This window comes from Malus sylvestris, chromosome 7 (assembly GCF_916048215.2).
Source record: "Malus sylvestris chromosome 7, drMalSylv7.2, whole genome shotgun sequence".
Taxonomy (NCBI): Eukaryota; Viridiplantae; Streptophyta; class Magnoliopsida; order Rosales; family Rosaceae; genus Malus; species Malus sylvestris.
The window spans coordinates 5,328,547-5,348,754 of NC_062266.1; the positions used below are offsets into that span (position 1 = coordinate 5,328,547).

A 20,208-nucleotide genomic window follows, 5' to 3' on the forward strand; every position below is an offset into this window, starting at 1 on the left:
TCTCCTATGTCAAAAACCCGTCTTTACAAACTTTAGGGGATCACATGGAGCAAGTGCTTTAAGGGAAATCATATTCTCACCAATATTAGGAGTCTCAACAACAATGGGGAGCCAGAGAATTTTGAATCATAACAACAGATCCACCAAAATTAATCTTCGAGTAAATTTTCAGCAAGAGGTTTCATGCTATAATAATAATAATAATAATAACAATAACGCAAGGGTTATAAGAAAAAGAATAAGTGATTTTCACGTTCACATTTTCTCCGCTTATGCAATTTTTTCCAACTAGTTTGTTGATTGAATGAAATAAAGAGAGATTCAACAGACCAAAACAAACAAAATGAGAGCACGTAAGGAAAATGGAAATGCGAAAACTACTGAAAAAATTTAGTACCTAATGTCGATATATAGTTCAAATCAGTCATTTTCTAGATAGCAAATCGACGTTAAAAGTGGTTATTCTCGTGGCCAAATGCAAACAAACAAACTTTTTTGATTGTTATCCAGACAACCTCACATCTTACAGTCACGGGTGATCCTATCAAATATTCAGTGCACGATTTATTTATAATTACAGTGGGTGCAGCTAAATCTAAAGAATGATTGATGCCAAAAATTATGAAGCTTATTCTGTCCCTAGTGATTGAATCAATACATACACCCACTTACACTTTTAACACATGCTTTGTCTTCAAAGGCAAAACAGAAATTTGGAAATAGGCTAAATTGGATTAATAGTCTCGTGGTAATAGGGTAATCGGAAAATAGCTTCCGTGGTGAAAAAATTCGAATTTAAACCCTCGTGAAGAAGTCTGTTAGGATTCAAGTAAAAAAAATATGAATTTTTTCATCACGGACTTCACCACAAGGGCTATCTTTTGATTACCCCTATCACTACGGGAACCATTAATCCAGTTTAGCCGTGGAAATATTCCAAGACAAAACCCCAAAAGAATGTTTTATTTCTGTAACACAAGAAAAGAATAAAAGCAGAGCTGTTTGAACATATAGTACAGAGCAGCCATCTCTTTCCAAACAAGTTTTGTAGGTTTCCCTTGCTTAACTCAACCACCTGCATAAACAAAATCTCATTCACTAGAGTTTTAAACCAAGACTCACAACAATCAGTATAAAACGTCCAAGTTTATGTACTGTATCTTTTGCCTCCAGTAATCTGTATATCTAGCACTCCATCACCTTCAGCCCTCTAAATACATGCCTACAGTAAGTCCATTAAAAAGCCAAATGTGACGTGTTCGTGAAAGTACATAAATGAATACCAAATGTTTATTTTATTATACCATATGTGATGTCCTCTAATTTATTAAACCAAATGTTTATTTTATTTTTGTAAATGGCAAAATAAATAGAATGAAAATGTTCAAATTTAATTTTGTGACTCGAACCTCTTGAAGAGAAAATAAGACGTTAAAAACACATTATGGCTGGAGAAAAGGGGGGGGGGTGAGGGGAACAAAGGACCCCAGATGGAAGACTACGTGCTCTTGACTACTTGAGCTACAACGCTCATCATTAATATTCGTTAGTAATGATTGATCATTGTATTAAAACTAGAATAATACTTGAAGCAGCAAGAGATTTCCAATGTCGCAATCATTTTAATGAATTTTGTGATCGCATACATTGAAACTAGCATAATATACACCTTGATGTACTGTTGAAACTCAACCCAACGTGCTAATCTATGAATTTTCTTCTAGAAGATATGGACAGACAATCAGGAATTACTCCCTTAGTCACCATGTAGTCATGCAATGCAACGACTTCTTCCGGGCTGCAATTCTTGTTCAAATTGGTAATGAGAGTGGTGTATGTTACAAAATCCGGAATCATGCCCCTTGAAATCATTACCTTCATTAGTCCTTTTGCTTGTTGAATACTCCCAAACTTGCACAAAAAGTTGATCAATATATTGTAGGTGACGATATTGAGTGAAATTCCACTCTCTTCCATTTCCCGAACCAAAACAAACGCCTGATCAATCATCCCGCTGATGAAATACCCATTTACCATTGTGTTATAGGTTACAATGTCGAGAACACCCATCCTATGTAACGAATCCATCAAAAGTTTTGCAATATCCACTGATGCCTCTTTGCATAACCCATTTATAACAGAATTGTATATCACCAAATTAGGTTTTTTCTTCCCCTCTATCAGTTTTTCATAAATCTGAACTGCACTTCCTATGCTCCCTTCTTTGCAGTGCCCATCAATCAAAGTGCCATAGGTGACAGTGTCAGGAAGTAAACCACGAACAAACATGCTGCCCATCAATTGCTTGGCCGCTCTCAAATTGTTGCTTTTGCACATATAATCGATCAGGATATTGTGGGAGAAAACATCCTCGACAAGGTTCTTTACAAGGATGTGGTTATGAAATCTAACCGCTTCCGTCACAAGCCCACTTCTAGTGAGCCCCTTGATGAGGATTGAGTAGGTGAACTGATCAGGGCATATATGCCTATCAATCATGTCAGACAATAAGGAAAGAGCTTCCTCAGTATCTCCTTCTATGTAAAGCCGATGGATAATAGAATTGTAAACAACAGGATCAGGGGTCAAACCCCTTTCCACCATTTCATCGCACAATCGAAGTGCAACCTCCAAACTAAAGAGACTTAAAAAACAGAGAGATGATTTCTATCTTAATATTCCTCTTCTCATTTACTTTTCACAACTCATCTTTACACTTACATTTCGATATCTATATATAGTTAAGGCTATGTACCAAAATATCTATGACAGCCTGTAAACATAACCACCTAACTAAACTATACAGATGTAATAATACAGTTATAACAAGAATGATTTTCTAACTAAAATTATATGAACTGTTATGACTTGGCATCTTTATCTTTACACCCCCTCAAGCTGAGCGTGGAAAGACTAGGAGTTCCAAGAGAGAGCTTGGATTGAAGGAAGAGAAACCGATGTTTAGACAGAGATTTGGTGTGAATATCTGCAATCTGATCCTGACTACAGACATACTGAATTTTAACCAGATTGGCAAGGACCAGCTCCCTGATATAGTGGTAATCGATTTCCACGTGTTTAGTTCGGGCATGAAAAACAGGGTTGGATGCAAGTGAAATGGCAGAGATGTTGTCGCACCAGATGGTAGGTTGGAGCGTGAAGGGGAAACCAAAATCTCTGAAAACCTTGCAGATCCAGGTAATTTCAGCGGCAGTGTGAGCAAGAGACCGATATTCAGCCTCAGTAGAAGAACGAGCTACTGTAGACTGCTTTTTAGCACTCCAACTGACTAAATTGGAGCCAAGATACACACAAAATCCACTCGTGGATCGTCTATCAAATGGGCAGCCAGCCCAGTCTGCATCAGAGTATGCTGATAAAGTAAGAGGACCCTTAAGAAACCAGATGCCATGAGAAGATCTACCTTTGAGAAAGCGCAAAATTCTCTTGGCTGCTTGCAGATGTAAGTCAGTAGGAGTATGCATAAATTGGCATACTTGGTTGACTGCAAAGGAGATATCAGGCCGAGTCCAAGTGAGATACTGAAGACCTCCCACAATGGATCGATACTCGGTTGGATTGGCCAAAGGTGTACCACTGTGATCCAGTTTGACAATACCAAGAGGTGTCGAACAAGGCTTAGCACCCTCCATTTTTGTCTTGTGCAAAAGGTCCAACAAATATTTCCCTTGATGTAAAAATAATCCTTCTGTGGTGCGTTGGACTTCAAGTCCCAAGAAGTAATGTAAGGGACCTAAGTCTTTGACAGGAAACAAAGAACTTAGCTTCTGAATGAACAGATGGCAGGCTGAAGAATCCGGACCACTGACCAAAATATCGTCTACATAGACAAGTACAACCACAAGAACTGGAGACTTGAGAACACACCATGGTAGGTAATTCGAACGCTTGAGCTTGATCGGCACCATGCTGCCGATGTTCTGAATCGTGAGAGAAGCGTACGAATTAGACAAATTAGGGTTTGAAGAAGAGGAATTGGGATTCGGAGTCGGAGAAGAGGAACCGGTGGGCGACGCCATCAGATAACAAGATGCAAGATCCAAGATGCGAGATCGAAGAACAACACTGGTAATATCTCACAGATCGAAGATGAGATGAGTGAACGGAGACGAGAGCACGGCGGAAGGGAGGATGATCGAAGAGAGCCGTGAGGCGGTGGCGATGGATACCATAAAGAGACTTAAAGAACAGAGAGATGATTTCTATCTTAATATTCCTCTTCTCATTTACTTTTCACAACTCATCTTTACACTTACATTTCGATATCTATATATAGTTAAGGCTATGTACCAAAATATCTATGACAACCTGTAAACATAACCACCTAACTAAACTATACAGATGTAATAATACAGTTATAACAAGAATGATTTTCTAACTAAAATTATATGAACTGTTATGACTTGGCATCTTTATCTTTACAAACTCCCCTGTCTTGCATACCCATCTACTAGAGTTGCATAAGTCCTCAAATTGGACTCAACACCTGCCTCAGTCATTTCAGCCCGAATGTCTTCTGCAACCGGTAAACCACCAATTTTGCAAAACCCATTAATGATACAGTTGTAAGTAACTGAAGTGGGCGTAACACAGTCCTCCGACATTACCCCCATCTTTCTCAAAACCTTCAAGGCAAGTTCCATATCACCCATTCTGCTTGCTCCATCTATAATCATGTTAAAAGTAACAACACTAGGCCAAATTCCACTCTTCAACATCCGATAATATTCCGACATTGCTTCTAGTAACTTGCACTCCTTACAAAGAGCATACATAACCAAATTGAAAGTATTAACATTTTCAACATAACCATTTGAAAGCATTTCCTTATACATCTTCCAAAACCTATCAATCTCATTCAACTTAATCACATGGTTAAGAAAGTTATTCCAAGCGTGAATCGAAACCCAATAACCATCCAATCTCAGCTTCTTGATCACCTCATAAGCACCATCCGTGGCCCCGAACTGAGTACAAGCCCTCACAAGTGCATCAAACACCGCAGGGATTGAACAACCACAAACTTCATCATAGCTAGTAACCAACCCCTCCAAAACAACCAATGGGGGCAAACCCTCTTCCCCCATTAGACTCTCCATAAGAGACAGGGCATCATCGTACCTCCTAGAATCGATCAAAACATGAATTAAAGTCCAAGAAGATTCCAAAAATTGAGGACAACAACTCTGGTTCCTCCGAATCCAGTTGTAAAACTCTAAAGCCAACTGCGGCGAGTTCCGAAACTCGCGAACAACACGGCTGACTAATGAACCGGTTAGAGTGGGGGATATCTGGTCTAAGAACTTCCATCTCCTCTGTCGAAGGTTAACACAAATTGCTTCGAATACAATGTTGTCGGAGTTTGGGGGTAAGAATTGCTTACTCGCGTGAAGACCGCGGCAAATAAGACGGGTTGTTTTGTGGGGAGAGAAGAAGCTTGGAACCCAGTTCATCAAATAGCACCGCAGTTTGTGGAACAAATCTTCGAACCCCAAATCCAATGCATCGTTACGCTTCACTGAGATACTGCGACAAATAGCGAGGGGCCGCAAAGCTTCTACTACTACGGGGAAAAACACCTTAGATGTTACTCACTCTTGGGCTTTCCGCAGTAGTCCAAATAAGAGTGCAACTTGGGTCGGTTCAAGACGAACCAAAGGAGTTTGGTGCGGTACGAACGGGTTGAACTGACCCGCTATCCAAATCTCAATGTTCAAAGTGAGAGTATAGAGGGGAATGCATATTGGGATGCAAATTTTGTAGGCAGTTAAATTGGCGGAACTCCCACCTACAAAATAAAAAACACCACCCATGAAAAAAAGAAGGGTGTCCGTCAAAAGATCTCTACAATCTAAGTAAGAATAATTTATAAGAAATACTCGAAAGTCATAGTCCCAACCTCCTTCATCAATTGAAGTTAGCCAAAGAACATGGTCGTGAAAAGGAATAGGGGGCAACTGTTACAGTTTTCCGAGTGAAAACTCATCAACTTTAAATTTGGAATTTGAAACTCCAATTTTTTCAAGGGAGTTTTAATGAAAGGAGCTTGGATTAAGTTTAATTTAACCAAAAACCACCATATACTATTATTTAACCAAAAGGGCTTTATATTTTATGATAAGGACATAACTATTATATATCAGGCCCTATAAACCTTGAATACACATGGGCTGAATTAAAAGCCCAAATGAAATAATTTTTTTTTCAGCAACCCCTAACGGAACCACACTCCGTCAGCCACTTCCGTTAGAAATATACTTTCATTTTTTCACAAGTATGCCATTTCCTCATTAAAAAAAAAGAAAATTAATGAAAAGGATTTCAAAACTTTGAGTTTTAACCAAAAGTCACCTAATAACTTTTATTTAATGATAAGGACAAGAGATAAAAAACAAAAAATACAAAAACTTGTTCAACCCAAAGCGCGTGTGCACGCGAGCAGTGCAAAAGCAAGCATCTTCCAATTCAACAGAAAACCAACAGTGCAAAAGCAACACAAAAATTACTTTTTAAATATTTCATCGGGAAGGAAAAGGTTCAGAGAGAGATTGTGAAGGTAGAGAGAAGAGAATGCCAACCAAATCTATTCAAACTGACATCAGCAAACCCCAAAAAATTTTAGAGAGAGAAATTTGAGATAAAAAAATATATTGCTAACATCACTACATGACTACCACTTAGCCTTACACGTGGGGTAGCATGTCATCATCATCCTATGTTCAAATTATGGAATTCTTTATTAATTTTAACCCTAACCAGCTAAAACCTAAAAATAAAAAATATTAGATTATGATCCTCAATGAAAGCACATTAGCTTTTCTGATCTCTCATTTATGTTTTTGTTGTTAATTTTGTATTGAATAAATTAAAGGAAAGTCAAATAAATTGTTCGAAGAAATGTTAAAGAACAAATAGGAATGTGAAAATCATTATTCTAACTCTGTAAGAATATAAATATTATTGTCATTGATTCATATGATAATGAGAAGAGAGCTTCAAATTTTGAACCTTTCAGTGTTCAGTTTATAAAATAGTTGGTGTTCAGTTTAAAAACAGTGATAGTGCTAGTGTTCGATTTTAAGAAATAATTAGTATTTAGTTTACGAAATAGTTAGTTTTTGGTTTAAGAAATAGTCAGTGTTTAGTTTATGAAATAGTGACAGTACTAATGTTTGGTTTAAGAAATAACCAGCGCTTAGTTTACAAAATAATGATAGTACTATTACTTGGTTTAATAAATAGTCTATTTAGTTTACGAAATAGTGATAGTACTAGTGTTAAGTTTAAGAAATAATCACTGTTTAGTTTACAAGATGTTCGGTTTAAGAAATAGTCAGTGTTTAGTTTACGAAATAGTAATAGTACTAGTGTTCAGTTTAAGAAATAATTAGTGTTCAGTTTACGAAATAGTCAGTGTTCATTTTAAGAAGTAGTGATAGTATTAGTGTTACATTTAAGAAATAGTTAGTGTTTAGTTTAAGAAATATTATTCAGTTTAAGAAGTAGTCAATGGTCAGTTTAAGAAATAGTGTTTGGTTTAAGAAGTAGTCAATGTTCGGTTTAAAAAATAGTGTTCAAATTTAAGAAGTAGTCAATGTCCTGTTTAAGAAATAGTGACAATATAAGTGTTCATAAAACTGAATAATAAATTTTTTCTTTATTTTTGATCTTGTAATATTATTACTTAGTTTATTCTCAAAAACTTGAAAGAATAGTCAAATAAACAAGTAATAAAATAAAAATAAAAATAAAAAATAAATTATTTATGGAGTGAGGTGAAAGGAGAGAGAAGAGTGGGGAGGTGAAAAAAAAGTTGATGTGGATGGATGAGGTGAAACAAGAGAGAAAAATTGATGGGAATATGGGAAAGAGGGAGAGAGAGAAAGAGGTTGAACGGTTGAGTGAGAAAGTGTGTGTATGTGTGTGATGTGACGCATGGTCCCGCATGTCACTATTTGTTGGTTTTTTTTTTTTTTTTTGTTATTATGTAAAATTTTTGTCATTTTCATTAAAGTTTGAATCATTTTTATTAAATTTTAAATCATTTTTATTAAATAAAATTAGTAAATGATTTTTAGTCAATTAAAAGTTTTGAGAAGTCATTTTCATTAAAGCTCCTTAAAAAAAACCCAATAATTTTATAAGACCACAAATCCCATCTTGAATTTTGTTCGTTCTTGCTTCGTTAATTTTAAATCGGAGGGAAAAATGTTAGGACCTGTTTGGTTGCTCAGAAATTTCACTGAGATTCTGTTATTTTGACCTACAATATTGTGACGAATGCGACGGTGGGTCTGCATATGCTGATTTGGTGGGAAATTTCGGGATTGGAGCTGGCGGGGTTGGAAGGGGAGACGATAACGCCGACGGAGAGGAGAGAGAGGTGGATGATGGGGAGGTGGAGGGAATTGGGGGAGAGAACGAAGGCACACTGTCCGTGGAAGAGGCCAAGCTGGGATTGAAGCGAGGCGGCAAGGAAAAATGAACTTGGGGTAGAGAATATGGTGGCCGGTGGATGCGTCGAGGAGGGCAGGAGTGGAAGGCAGGGGAGGGGAGTGGTGGAGGCGGGAGAGGAGGTAGTCGGTGAGGGAAAGAGGCGTGGTTTGGGGAAAGGGTTGGGATCTGGGTCTCAAGCTGTGGAAAGTCTTGGTCTTTGAACAAAACCCATTCTTTGGATCAATGTTGCTGCCCTCTGTTGAGTCACCATTATTGTTTCAGTTAAAGGTTGAGGTTTCAAGATTTGAATTGGGTATGGAGGTATTAAAATAGATATTTTGGAAAATAACTGTTATAGATAATATGTGGATGAACCACTTGAATAATTCGTTATTATATATCCTAAGAAAAATCAGATGAATTATATTCATATGAAGAAAAATGGATAGGTTACTATTCTTGTCTCATATTTCACTATTTATTTGAGGAAAGTTTGTAAAGTGAATAGTGTTGAATAAATAGCGGTTTTTGTTCCCTTCCAGAAATAGTGTGGGTTATTTTGGTTTAGTTTTCAAAAATAGTGTGTAATTTTATTGTAGTTCTATAAATAGTATGAGTTATTTTGATTCAGTTTCAAAAATAGTGTGGGTTATTTTAGTTTAATTTAATTTTGAGAAATAGTGTGTAATTTTGTTATAGTTCCAGAAATAGTGTGAATTATATTTGTTCAGTTTTAGAAGTATGGGTTATTTTGCTGTAATTCCAAAATAGTGCGAGTTATTTTGGTTCAGTTTCATAAATAGTTTTGCGATAGTACCAGAAATAATGTGCATTATTTTGGTTCAATTTCAGAAACAGTGTTGGTTATTTTGATGTATTTTCAGAAATATTGTTTATTTTGTTTCCTTACAGAAATAGTGTGTGTTATTTTGGTTTAGTTTCAGAAATAGTATGAGTTATTTTGTTGTAGTTTCATGAATAGTGTGAGTTATTTTACTGTAGTTTCAGAAATAGTGTGGGTTATTTTGGTTCTGCTTCAAATATAGTGTGGGTTCTTTTGCTGTAGTTTTATACATAGTCAATCAGTTTAATAAATAGTGTAGTACCCGTGTCAGTTTCATAAATAGTCAGTTAGTTTAATAAATATAGTGTAGTGCCTATGTCAATTTCATAAATAATGTATTACATGTGGTAGTTTCATAAATAGTCGGTCTGCTTAATAAATAGTGTATAGTACATGTGTCAGTTTTATGAATAGTTAGTCAGTTTAATAAATAGTGTAGTACCCGTGTCAATTTCATAAATAGCCAGTCAATTTAATAAATAATGCAGTATCCGTGTTAGTTTCATAAATAGTGAGTTTAATAAATAGTGTAGTACATGTGTTAGTTTCATAAATAGTCAGTCAGATTCATATATAGTGTTAGTGTATACCTGTGTCAGTTTCATAAATAGTCAATCAATTTAATAAATAGTTTAGTACCCATGCCAGTTTCATAAATAGTGAGTTTAATAAGAAGTGTAGTACCCATGTTAGTTTTATAAATAGTTAGTTTAAGAAACAGTCATTGTTCAATTTAACAAATAGTGATAGTTTTAATAAATAAAAAATTGTGATGGAAATAAAAATCACCAAATCCCTAGCAATTGCAGAGATTTGTACACAAAAAAATGCAGATACAGGTTATTAATCACAAATGCTGAGAAATGAATATATACGCAAATCGTCTCTAAACACTTTACGGGTACATGTATCATTAGATTCACTCATTCATACAATCTATTACCACATTCAACTCTCATACTTACAATAATTAAACTTTAGATTCACAATTTTTTTAAAGTTGTATGGAAATAGAACAACGGAATTCCACCTACAAATCTCACAGTTCAACGTGATAGTAAAGATGAAATGGGAATGCACATTGTGGATGCAAATTTTGTAGGCAGTTAAATTGACGAAATTCCACTTACAAAATAAAAAACACCGTTAACTTATTAATGGACACTCATAAAAGAAGAAGGGTGTTTGTCAAAGGATTTCTGCAATCTAAGTAAGAATAGTAATAGTTTATAAAAGATACTCAAAAGTCATCGTCTCAACCTCCGTCGTTAATTGAAGTTAGCCGAAGAACATAGTCGTGAAAAAGGATAGGTGGGTAACTATTATAGTTTTCCGAGTGAAAACTCGTCAACTTTAAATTTGGAATTTGAAGCTCCAATTTTTTCAAAGCCTCCTTAACTGAAATCTTGTAGAAGATTTTCCTTTTTATTTCTCTACTTAATTTTCTTATTAAACCCCTTAAATACCGTTGCTTTAAAAAAATAATGAAAGAAAACAATCAAATATCAAAGAGTAAAATACAACTAGCAGAAAATAAAATTTACAAAGAAAAATATAAAATAGTCAAGTGACCCTTTACTACAGTGGTGGAAAGGTGTTGAGCCATTGCATGACGCCGTTGGTTCAAACTCATTTGGTAATTAATCTAACAATTAATATAACAAAATCTATCGTTTGACCATATATATATATATATATATAAAATAGTCGGTAAAGTTTTTTTATGACAATCTTCAAATGATTTTCAATGTAGGTTGTTCATATCTTTATCATTCGACGATTGGTGCTGGATAACCATTTGCTATGAGGCTTTGAAAAAATAGTAAAACTATTTCGTGTTTCATTTAGTATGTTGTCCATAACTTTTTACATAGTTAATTTGGTCTTTTGCACTATCTTTTAATTGATAAAAAGAGTTTTATTAATAGATAGTTTTTGAAAAATATTATCTACATTAATGGGGGTAGGCTTAGTAATATAGATTTTACTACCTGTAAAACAAAGGTTAAACCATAGAAAATTCTTGCAAGAAAACAAGTTTTTGTAGTATAGAATGACTCAAGCAAGGTCGATCTCCTTAAGGACTGGTATAAGTAATTTACGAGTTTTTGTGTATTTAACTTAGTTAACTCTGAGAACTAGACTAATTGGACAAAAGTAAATACTACTGTATGTAACTAAAAAAAAAAAAATCTAAAATGGGAACTTGCTTATAGAAATAGTGATCCAACTAAACAAAACAAGTAAACATAGAAACTCAAGATAAAATAAATGATTGAAGAAAAGTAGATTGACAAGGCACTAGAGTTCAACCTTTACCAGCAACACTCCTACATAGGTCTTCTAATTGCTTAAGTAATCGAAAACACACATGCATTAAAGGTTGGGTTTTTTCCTTGTGTATGTTTTACTTGTGACATTCAAGCTAAAACGCATACCACTACATGCAATTTATCTATGACATTTGGATCAAATATAAACATGAGTGATTCATTAATCTTGGTGAAAATCCTTTTGTTAAACCATGTAATCCCTGAGAGTATGATATTTACCTTAAGAGAAATTACAATCCTCAATCACAAGAAGCATAGCCAATTTGAACGTGACATTCGTTCAAAATTGCATCCGATGATTTTTCTAAGCATCCTAATGGTGATCAAGCATCAAGGCATATAAATAGTTTAATTCAGTGATTGAAAATATCAAAACAAGCATGTAACAACACTTAAGCAATTGAAAGAGAAATCTACGTAATCATGTTGTGGTTCATGGCTTCACTCTAAAAAAAAAATAGTTATACATAATTATTTGAATACATAAGAAATTATCCATGAAAAATCAAATAAAGAAACAACCCTTATTACAAGGAAGTTATCTCCTGAGCTCTCCAATCCCCTTGAAGCTGCGGCATCCATTCTGTTTTCTGCTATGTTGCTCTCTGCAATTCCCTGCTTTTCTGCTGCTCCATTCACTCTTTGCTCCCCCTGTCTCTCCGTTTCTCTTCTCCCCTCTCTGTTCCGTGTGTTGCCTTAAAAAAAGGCAATGATTTCTTTTCAAAGTACCAAGGCCACCAGTGGAAACCCCATCATTGTTGTCCCCCTTCTTTACCTTATTTTATTAGCCAATGGAGTGGGCAACCGTGCTCTCCACTTTCTCCTTTGTTTTCTTTGCTATTTTCTGCAAATTAAGTGGAATCCCTTCCTGGCAAAGCCACATGGACCGCATCTTTTATTTTCATTTAGTTTCTAGCAACCCCACATAGCAGAAAAATAAGTCCTTTTGGCACCACAAAGTTGAGAAACTAATTTAAGATGAGACACGATGTATGCATTCAATGATTTCCATCTAGCAAGTTGGCCATTAATCAACAATGAGATGTCCTTAGAAGGGAATCACTGAAAATTTCCATCATTGCATACTTATTCACTATATTCGATCATGTTACTCCTACAAACACAATATGTCAAAAGTATCATAAATACTTAAAGCTTCCAACTAAATTAGACAAGAAAAGAAATATAAAAGGGTGAAATATATAGTTTAAATATTGGTTTATCACTTAGCGTCACAATGTGTTAGCAATACTGTAATTTATATTTGCTTTTGACGAGAATCAAGCCTAAAACTTCTTAGGTATAAATGAAAAAAAATATCAGTAAATCGTAATACTAAATGACTATTAATAAATAGTTTAGATAATACGACAATTTAAAAGAAAAAAACTGAAGGCACGTCCCTTCCCACGAACCGCACTTTTGGTTTCCCACTAAGTACAATCGGTTGGCCCCTCTCAAAACCGTCAACAGGATTGATACAAAAGCAATTTTGTCTCCCCAAAGTTTGAAATTTTGGGTTCCATGCAGCAAATCGCAGTCACTCACAAGCATTACATATACACTCATTCACTGACAAATTGAAGAAATCTGAAGACGACGAACCAGTCAGTGGTCGCTTAAACTTCATCAATTCTGGGTTCCTACAAAAATTAGGTTGGTTTCTTCATTCCCAATATTGTTTAAACAAATTTGACTAATGGTTGTGTTTCTTTGTGGTATATACTTTAAGAGTGTGATATATATGCTTTAGTTTCCCTACACCACCAAATGACAAATATCGTTTCGGTCACAAGAAGTTCGCACGTAAATGAAATCTCCCTCTTCTTCGTTTAAATTATTTAGTATAGTCTATCACTTGTACTAGGCAAAAAAAGTGAAGGGTGCCCAACAACTCATACACTGATTCCACAATAGGGTATATTTCAATGTGGGATTTTGGGTCCAAAATAGTCATAAAATAGGTAAGCTTTTCGTAGTGCAGTTGGGAATGTATGACAAAAAGGTAGGTTGCTTGGTGTTTATATAAATTTCCAGCCTTAGGAATAAGTAAGAAAGTTGTATGAACTACGATGGTATTGCTAAGAAGTTTTTGCTTCTAATCAAAAGCCAATATGCATCAAGCGGGGTAATTAGTTTGATTTGGTTCTTTTTTATGCGTTAGTTGATTAAAAACTTAAAATTTCTCTTGATTATTAAGGGCCCATTTGAAAATTCTTCTTTAAAAAGCACTTCCTCATAAGTATTTTTAATTTTGGTTTCGTTTTTTAGTTTCAGTTCAAAATTTTAGCTTCCGATAGGTATTCGGCTTCTTTTTTTTCTGTTTTTGGTTTTCTGAGCCCATCCCTAGGTGTTTGTGTTAAAATTTTAAGGTATTTGATTGAAATTGTTTTAGGTTAGAATGTTTTTATTTAAAATGGCTCTTTTGGTAATAAAGGATTATTAATTAATAAAATGAATCTTGTTGTGCTTTATTTGGGCATTTAAAAATTAGATTGGGCCTACACCTTATTTCAATTGAATTAAAAAGCCCATGTTTCATCTTAGAATAAGAAAACCCTAGTCGGTGTATTAGGGCATGTTTATCACGTTGATAATTCTAAAATGTTTTATCATCTTTATCTCACCATAAATCATCTTAATCTTTAGAAATTTTAAAGTTTTGAATTTTGAGTAAAAGTTTGAGTGTGCGTTAAAGTCTTCTAGTCGTGTGTATATAAATACACTTGTGCGGAAAGCAAAACTGGAGAGGGCTGCCGCAATGCCCTACTCGTTTAGGTGTGCGATATGAATATCATATTTGTTTGTGCCGCAAGTCACACCAACACATAGACTATGTCTCGAGCTTTAAACTGTAATCAGTTAATTGAGGTGATAGTGTGGTGCAAAGTTCATGTCTAGGTAATTGATGGTTGCGTCTGGTGTTGTGCCACATGTACACAACAGAGAATAAAAGATCGAGTAGTAAAATGCGAGGAAACAAAATTGCCTTCTTGCTGTGTGTCTAGTAAGATTGGGTTTTGTAAGTCTCCTTTCTATTATTTCCTCTTGGTTAGTGTTTGTCATGGCTTGGAATTCGAGGATTTATTTTTTTGTTTTTCCAGGTGTGAGTTTTGTCTCGTTTAAATCCTACATCTAGTGTGCATATTTATCATTTATGTTTTTCATTTTAATTGCATATGTGTAGATGATGTTTTGGTATGTGATGTGTATGTAGGAACTTACTTGAGACTTGAAATTGGCATAAAACCTTTAAGTCTCCCCTTAATATGGTAAGATTCTAGAACTTCTGAAACATTACCAAAAACGTCTTCTAAAAGTACTTTCAAATATTTCCTAAATCCCATGAGAAAAGCAAAGAAATTACTTTGAAATTAAGAAAACCAATATAGAAAAGAAGACTAAATATTGCACGCATTCAATATTCTGAAATCTATGAAATCTGTTATATTTGAATTCTTCATTTGTTGGTCCATGAGTTATGCAATTCTGTTTCTTCTTTTTATGTAGGATTTGTGGTAGATTACTTGGAGCACAAGTCGAGCGACCTTCTTATTTGATTAGATAAATATCCTCATTAAATTAAATCAAACTGGAAAGAAATTCATTAAATATCCACAATAAAATTGGCTTTAGCCAATTCAGTCCCAAAAAAAAGAAGAGAAAAAGTTGAAATTTTAGTACAAACAGTTGACCAAAATTCAGAACTAAAGGGTAACCTAGGTTGAAAAGGAAAGTCGTGAGTCATAAATTAATGGTGTGCTGCAAAGTTTTCTGCTAAGATTTTGGGCAATGATATTCGAGTTTCAAGCATGTATATATATATATAAGCGGCCATACATATCTTGCGAGAATACATATATTTATATATGTACACAGGCTTTGTTTTTGCAGTGAGAAGAAAAACCTAACAACATTGAAGAGAATTAATACACAGTTATTGGTGAACTGCTGGCCTTCTACTGTGTATATAGATATACCACCTGGTATTTCTTCGATCATATATATCCTTTTTATTGTACTTTACATATTTCTCTTTGTGAATATACTAGTTATTGGGAGTAGTTGTTTTGTAAAAATTCTATAGGGCTAAATTTTGACAATTTCAATCTAATCGGTCACACAGTGGAGTAATGGGCTTTTAAATCCAGGTCAAAAAACATAGGTTGTTTTTTAGAGTGAGTCAATTTATTTAATTACATGTTTTAAAACCAATTTTGTCCTTTTAGATAAAAATATTATAAAAATAAAAAACATGTAATACGATAGACGATGAACAAAAACATATTGTGTAAGTAAATAAACAATTAGACATGTGGTACAACGGATAAATTGTAATTAATCTGTAATACAGGTAAAAAATATATAAAAAAACATAGAATTAAATTAATAAAAAATATATAATATATGTAGATAAGCAATTAATTTGAGATAAATTATCAACAAACGTTTAATATAGATAGATAAAATATAATTAATCTGTATTATAGGTAAATATACAAAAATAAACCCTAATCCTACAACTAAGAAGACTGAAAAGTTGTCAATTAAGGAACAAAAGAGGTGCAACCTCATCTAGCTTACCTTTCATGAAAGGAAGGAAAAGTTCGTTGAGATGTTGACTGCCTTCAACGACGCTGCTACCGGGAAGATGATGATGATTAGTGAAAGTAAAGAAGTCCTAAGAACATCTCCAAAGAAAATATCAAAACTACAATGTAGACATACAACAGTAAAAAATTGCAGCAAGCTCTCTTCAACCGAGCCTTCAATTTCTTACGTGGTGCTGAGTCATTTGAAGGCAAAGTCTTTTGCTGTCAAATTTGATAGTAGATGTCAAATTTATTAAATGACATTATTATTAACATATCGGGTGGAGCCAAATGTTGTACAAAATGTCAAATTCCCACACAAGCCACCAAAAATCATTTTGATGCTTAAAATTTGACGTCTTCTTTGGAAATGCTCTAATGGATCACAAATTTCATTAAATAAATAAGCCAATATTTAAGGGAATACATTGGTTATCTTATTAGTTAATTTAGGGATAGATTTGGCATAAATGTATTAATAAGCTGACATAGAATCCTAATCACCAAATTTATTTTAACAAGTGGACTAGTCTTAATAGTCGTTCACAAAATTGGACTTATATTAAGTTTTCCCATGGTTGAAATCCCCATTGTCCCGTGGTCAACACTAGTTTTTTGCCAAAGAGTTTATGCGTGTGTGTGTGTATATATATTCTTATTTATATAAAAAGTGAACTTGAGTATGATTGCCATTAATTTAGTTTAAAGTTCGAACCATACTAAGGGGATATAGACTTGATTACAAATGAAACACATTGCTCAAGCCATCTGGACTATACGCGTATGTCTACATATATGATTGAAAGAAACTTGAGTTGTTTATCTCCTTATAATATTATTGTTGTTGACACAAGGCATTGTGCACTGGGTTCACGATCTACCTGGTGATAGACCAATCCCCTCCTCATGTAGCTCTGGCACCATATAAGACGATAGCGAACTTTTGGCTTTTGGGTCAAACAGTACGTCAAAGCAGAGCCAGTGACCTTAAGAAATGCATTCATTGGAGCTTGAACTCAAGTTGCCTAGCCTTCTCTTTTCCGCAAAAGAATGGTGAGAAAAAGGGTTTAGGTATTTTTCATCACAAAAGTTAACCCTTCCTCACTTGGTGCCTCAATTCTAACATCAATCAATGCCATCTCTGAACTTGACTATTGCACATCAATTTGGTCCTTCATTTTGGATTCGGTTAATTATTATGTTAGTGTGTTGATGTAGTGAACATATGGAACTCACAAGTACAAACAGAATTACCAAATTGATGTGCTATACTAAAGTTCAGAGATGACATTGATCAATGTTGGAATTGTGGGACCAAATAAATATTACTCAATGATCATTCTTGTATTTTGTTTTAATAACCATTGGTTGAGTGATAGTGTAGTTGTTTATATTAATATCTCATTGCTAATTTTTTTTTTTTTTAAATTGAACTTTACACCATCATTTATCGAAGTAATATTTCTGGATCAGTCATTAGTTGTCGTAGTAGTTGGCTAATATGTATATGGCCTGTTCTAACTACTTTGTATTAATTTCAAAATTGCATGCAGGTGTTCCTGCAATTCCCTATCATTTGGTGCAAGAATAAAAACTCAACTATGGCTATAGTGAAAATACTTGAGAAGAAAGCAGCCAACCGTTTTCCCCCCAAGAAGCCGAGAGCTGATGCCGATAGAGATGGAACAAGTCGTACCAACGTGGAGGAGGCCTTGCAGGCATATCGAGACACACTGACTCAGATCTTGAAAGAACGCGATGTTAAATGGGAGAAGAAAACTTGCTGGAACAGGCCTGACATTGAAGCAGCGATGCGTCTTCGAAGGCAAGGGAAAAGATTTTTTATGATGAAGAAACGAATCGGACGAATTCCAGGGATTAGAGTTGGTGACGAGTTTCAGAACAGGGCTGCACTAACTGTCGTTGGCCTTCATTGCCAGTTCCGCAAGGGTATTGATTATATCAAGAACAGCAATGGGAAAATCTATGCCACAAGCATCGTTAACTCTGCCCGATATGACAACGACAGTGTAGAATCTCCGGATACCTTGATATACTCAGGCGAAGGTGGAAATCCTGGCGTTACAGATTCAGAAAAACGACTCGAGGATCAAAAACTTGAACGTGGAAATCTTGCGCTAAGGAATAGTATGGAAGCAAAAAGTCATGTTAGGGTAGTTCGTTGCTTTAAATGCTTATCGGCCAGCAGCACTGCTTATTTTTACGATGGTCTCTACAATGTAACAGGTTGTTGGCAAAAAAGAGCGAAATTTGGCAAACTTGTTTATGTGTTTTTGCTGAGAAGAGAGCCGGGCCAACCAAAATTTGCCATCCCGCGTAGGAAAGTCTCGAGCAAGTCGATGAAGACGCCTGCTACTCCTATCCTTTGTAAAAACGACATCTCTCAAGGGAAAGAGAAGACGCCTATTCGCGCAGTCAATAAAGTAGACAGTGATGAGAGTCCTCCATCTTTCAATTACATATCCGATACCATTTATCCAGATTTCGTCAAGAGCACCGAGACCAGACAGACAGGGTGCGATTGCAAAGATGGATGCTCTGAATCTAAGCCGTGTCCTTGCATAATGAAGAACAAAGGGGTTTTGCCATATAACGACAAGGGACGTAGGACGAATAGGAGCTCCTCCATTGTCTATGAGTGTGGTGCAGGGTGTAAGTGCTCTTCTTCATGCAAAAATAGAGTCAGCCAACGGGGAGTATGTTCCACGTTTAAACTTGAAGTGTTCAAGACTAGATCAAAAGCATGGGATGTTAGGTCGCTCGCGTGGATTCCAAGAGATAGTTTTGTTTGTGAGTACGTCGGAGAAGTAGTAGTACTTGAGTATAACAACAATGGTTTTCAAGACGCTTCTGAGCAGCGGCAGGAGCAGAAGCAGCAGCCTTTCTGTTTTCCTCTTATGTTGTTATCATCATCGGGAGGGGAAAAGAGTAGCAGGTTGGCCGTTGATGCCGCGAAACGTGGAAATGTGGGGAGATTTGTGAATCACAGTCCGTCGCCTAATCTGTATGTCCAACGCGTCCTCTTTGATCATGGAGACCCGAGAATGCCACACATGATGTTGTTTGCTAAGAAGGACATACGACCTTGTCAAGAGCTAACCCTTGATTTTAACTGCAATGTTGTAGCGAACCAAGCTTGAAATGTAAGATGATGAAATGTCATCGTGGTCAGATCATTTATTTTTTTATTTTTTTTATTTATTTTTTTGTCAATAACGTTGAGATACTATTGAGACCCTTATTTTCAAAAGAATAGGTTAATTATTTGTATTGTTTATTTAATTATATTGTGTTGATGCACAAAACCGAAGATCTTGGAACAACGTAAATCCGACCGTGAATCTGCAAAAAAATGTAAAGAACACAAGATGTATCGTGGTTCACCCCAATGTTTAGGCTACGTCCACACTGATTATTGTATTTCTCTGAGAGGATTGTGAGGGAGAGTTTTGCTCTGAATATGAGAGGGGATCTCAAGCCTAAGAAATTGGCCACTCCTAATGAGGAGAGTGAGAAGTCCTTTTATAGAATAAGGGCTCCTCATTTATTACATATTTGCCCCTTCATTTATTACATAATTACATTTGAGTCCCCCGAGTATTTATACGAGATCTAAATACAGAGGTCCTAAGTATGGTACAAACATATTGTTTCACATTATATTATATCACTAAAAAAAACATTTCCAGACGAAAAGATTTCGTCGGGTAAAATTGGTTGGCAAAAATTGTTGCTTAAATGTTTGCTCGACAAATTTTAAGTTTTTGTGGGGGACAAAATTACCAATGACAGTCTCGTTGAGCCAAGTATGTTGACCAACTTGGCCGGATGCACTGGCGGAGGCATATGAGGACTAGAGTAGTCCTAGGCCTACCCTGACTTGAAAAAACAAGATTAGTATTACACCTATTTCTATTGCTTTGCAACTCTTCTCAACACTTATCTAATTATTTATCTATCT

The 20,208-nt window shown here is 35.3% G+C and overlaps 1 protein-coding gene and 1 pseudogene across 5 annotated transcripts; one reads left to right on the plus strand and one right to left on the minus strand.

Annotated features, from left to right (window-relative positions):
- Window positions 1-1,688: 1,688 nt before the first annotated feature.
- On the minus strand, window positions 1,689-6,051 carry LOC126629066 (pentatricopeptide repeat-containing protein At1g11710, mitochondrial-like; annotated as a pseudogene).
- Window positions 6,052-13,097: 7,046 nt separating this feature from the next.
- On the plus strand, window positions 13,098-19,511 carry LOC126627972 (histone-lysine N-methyltransferase, H3 lysine-9 specific SUVH5-like). 5 transcript variants are annotated; one of them, XM_050297549.1, is made up of 4 exons: window positions 13,099-13,290; window positions 15,514-15,620; window positions 17,081-17,279; window positions 17,780-19,511. In XM_050297549.1, exons 3-4 carry the CDS (start codon window positions 17,277-17,279, stop codon window positions 19,385-19,387), a joined length of 1,611 nt encoding a protein of 536 aa, XP_050153506.1. In that variant the 5' UTR covers window positions 13,099-13,290; window positions 15,514-15,620; window positions 17,081-17,276; the 3' UTR covers window positions 19,388-19,511. The 5 variants fall into 5 exon arrangements, with proteins under 5 accessions (XP_050153510.1, XP_050153506.1, XP_050153505.1 ...); XM_050297548.1 differs by having other exon boundaries at window positions 15,529-15,620; XM_050297551.1 differs by lacking the exon at window positions 13,099-13,290 and adding an exon at window positions 14,638-14,656 and having other exon boundaries at window positions 15,529-15,620.
- Window positions 19,512-20,208: the final 697 nt, after the last annotated feature.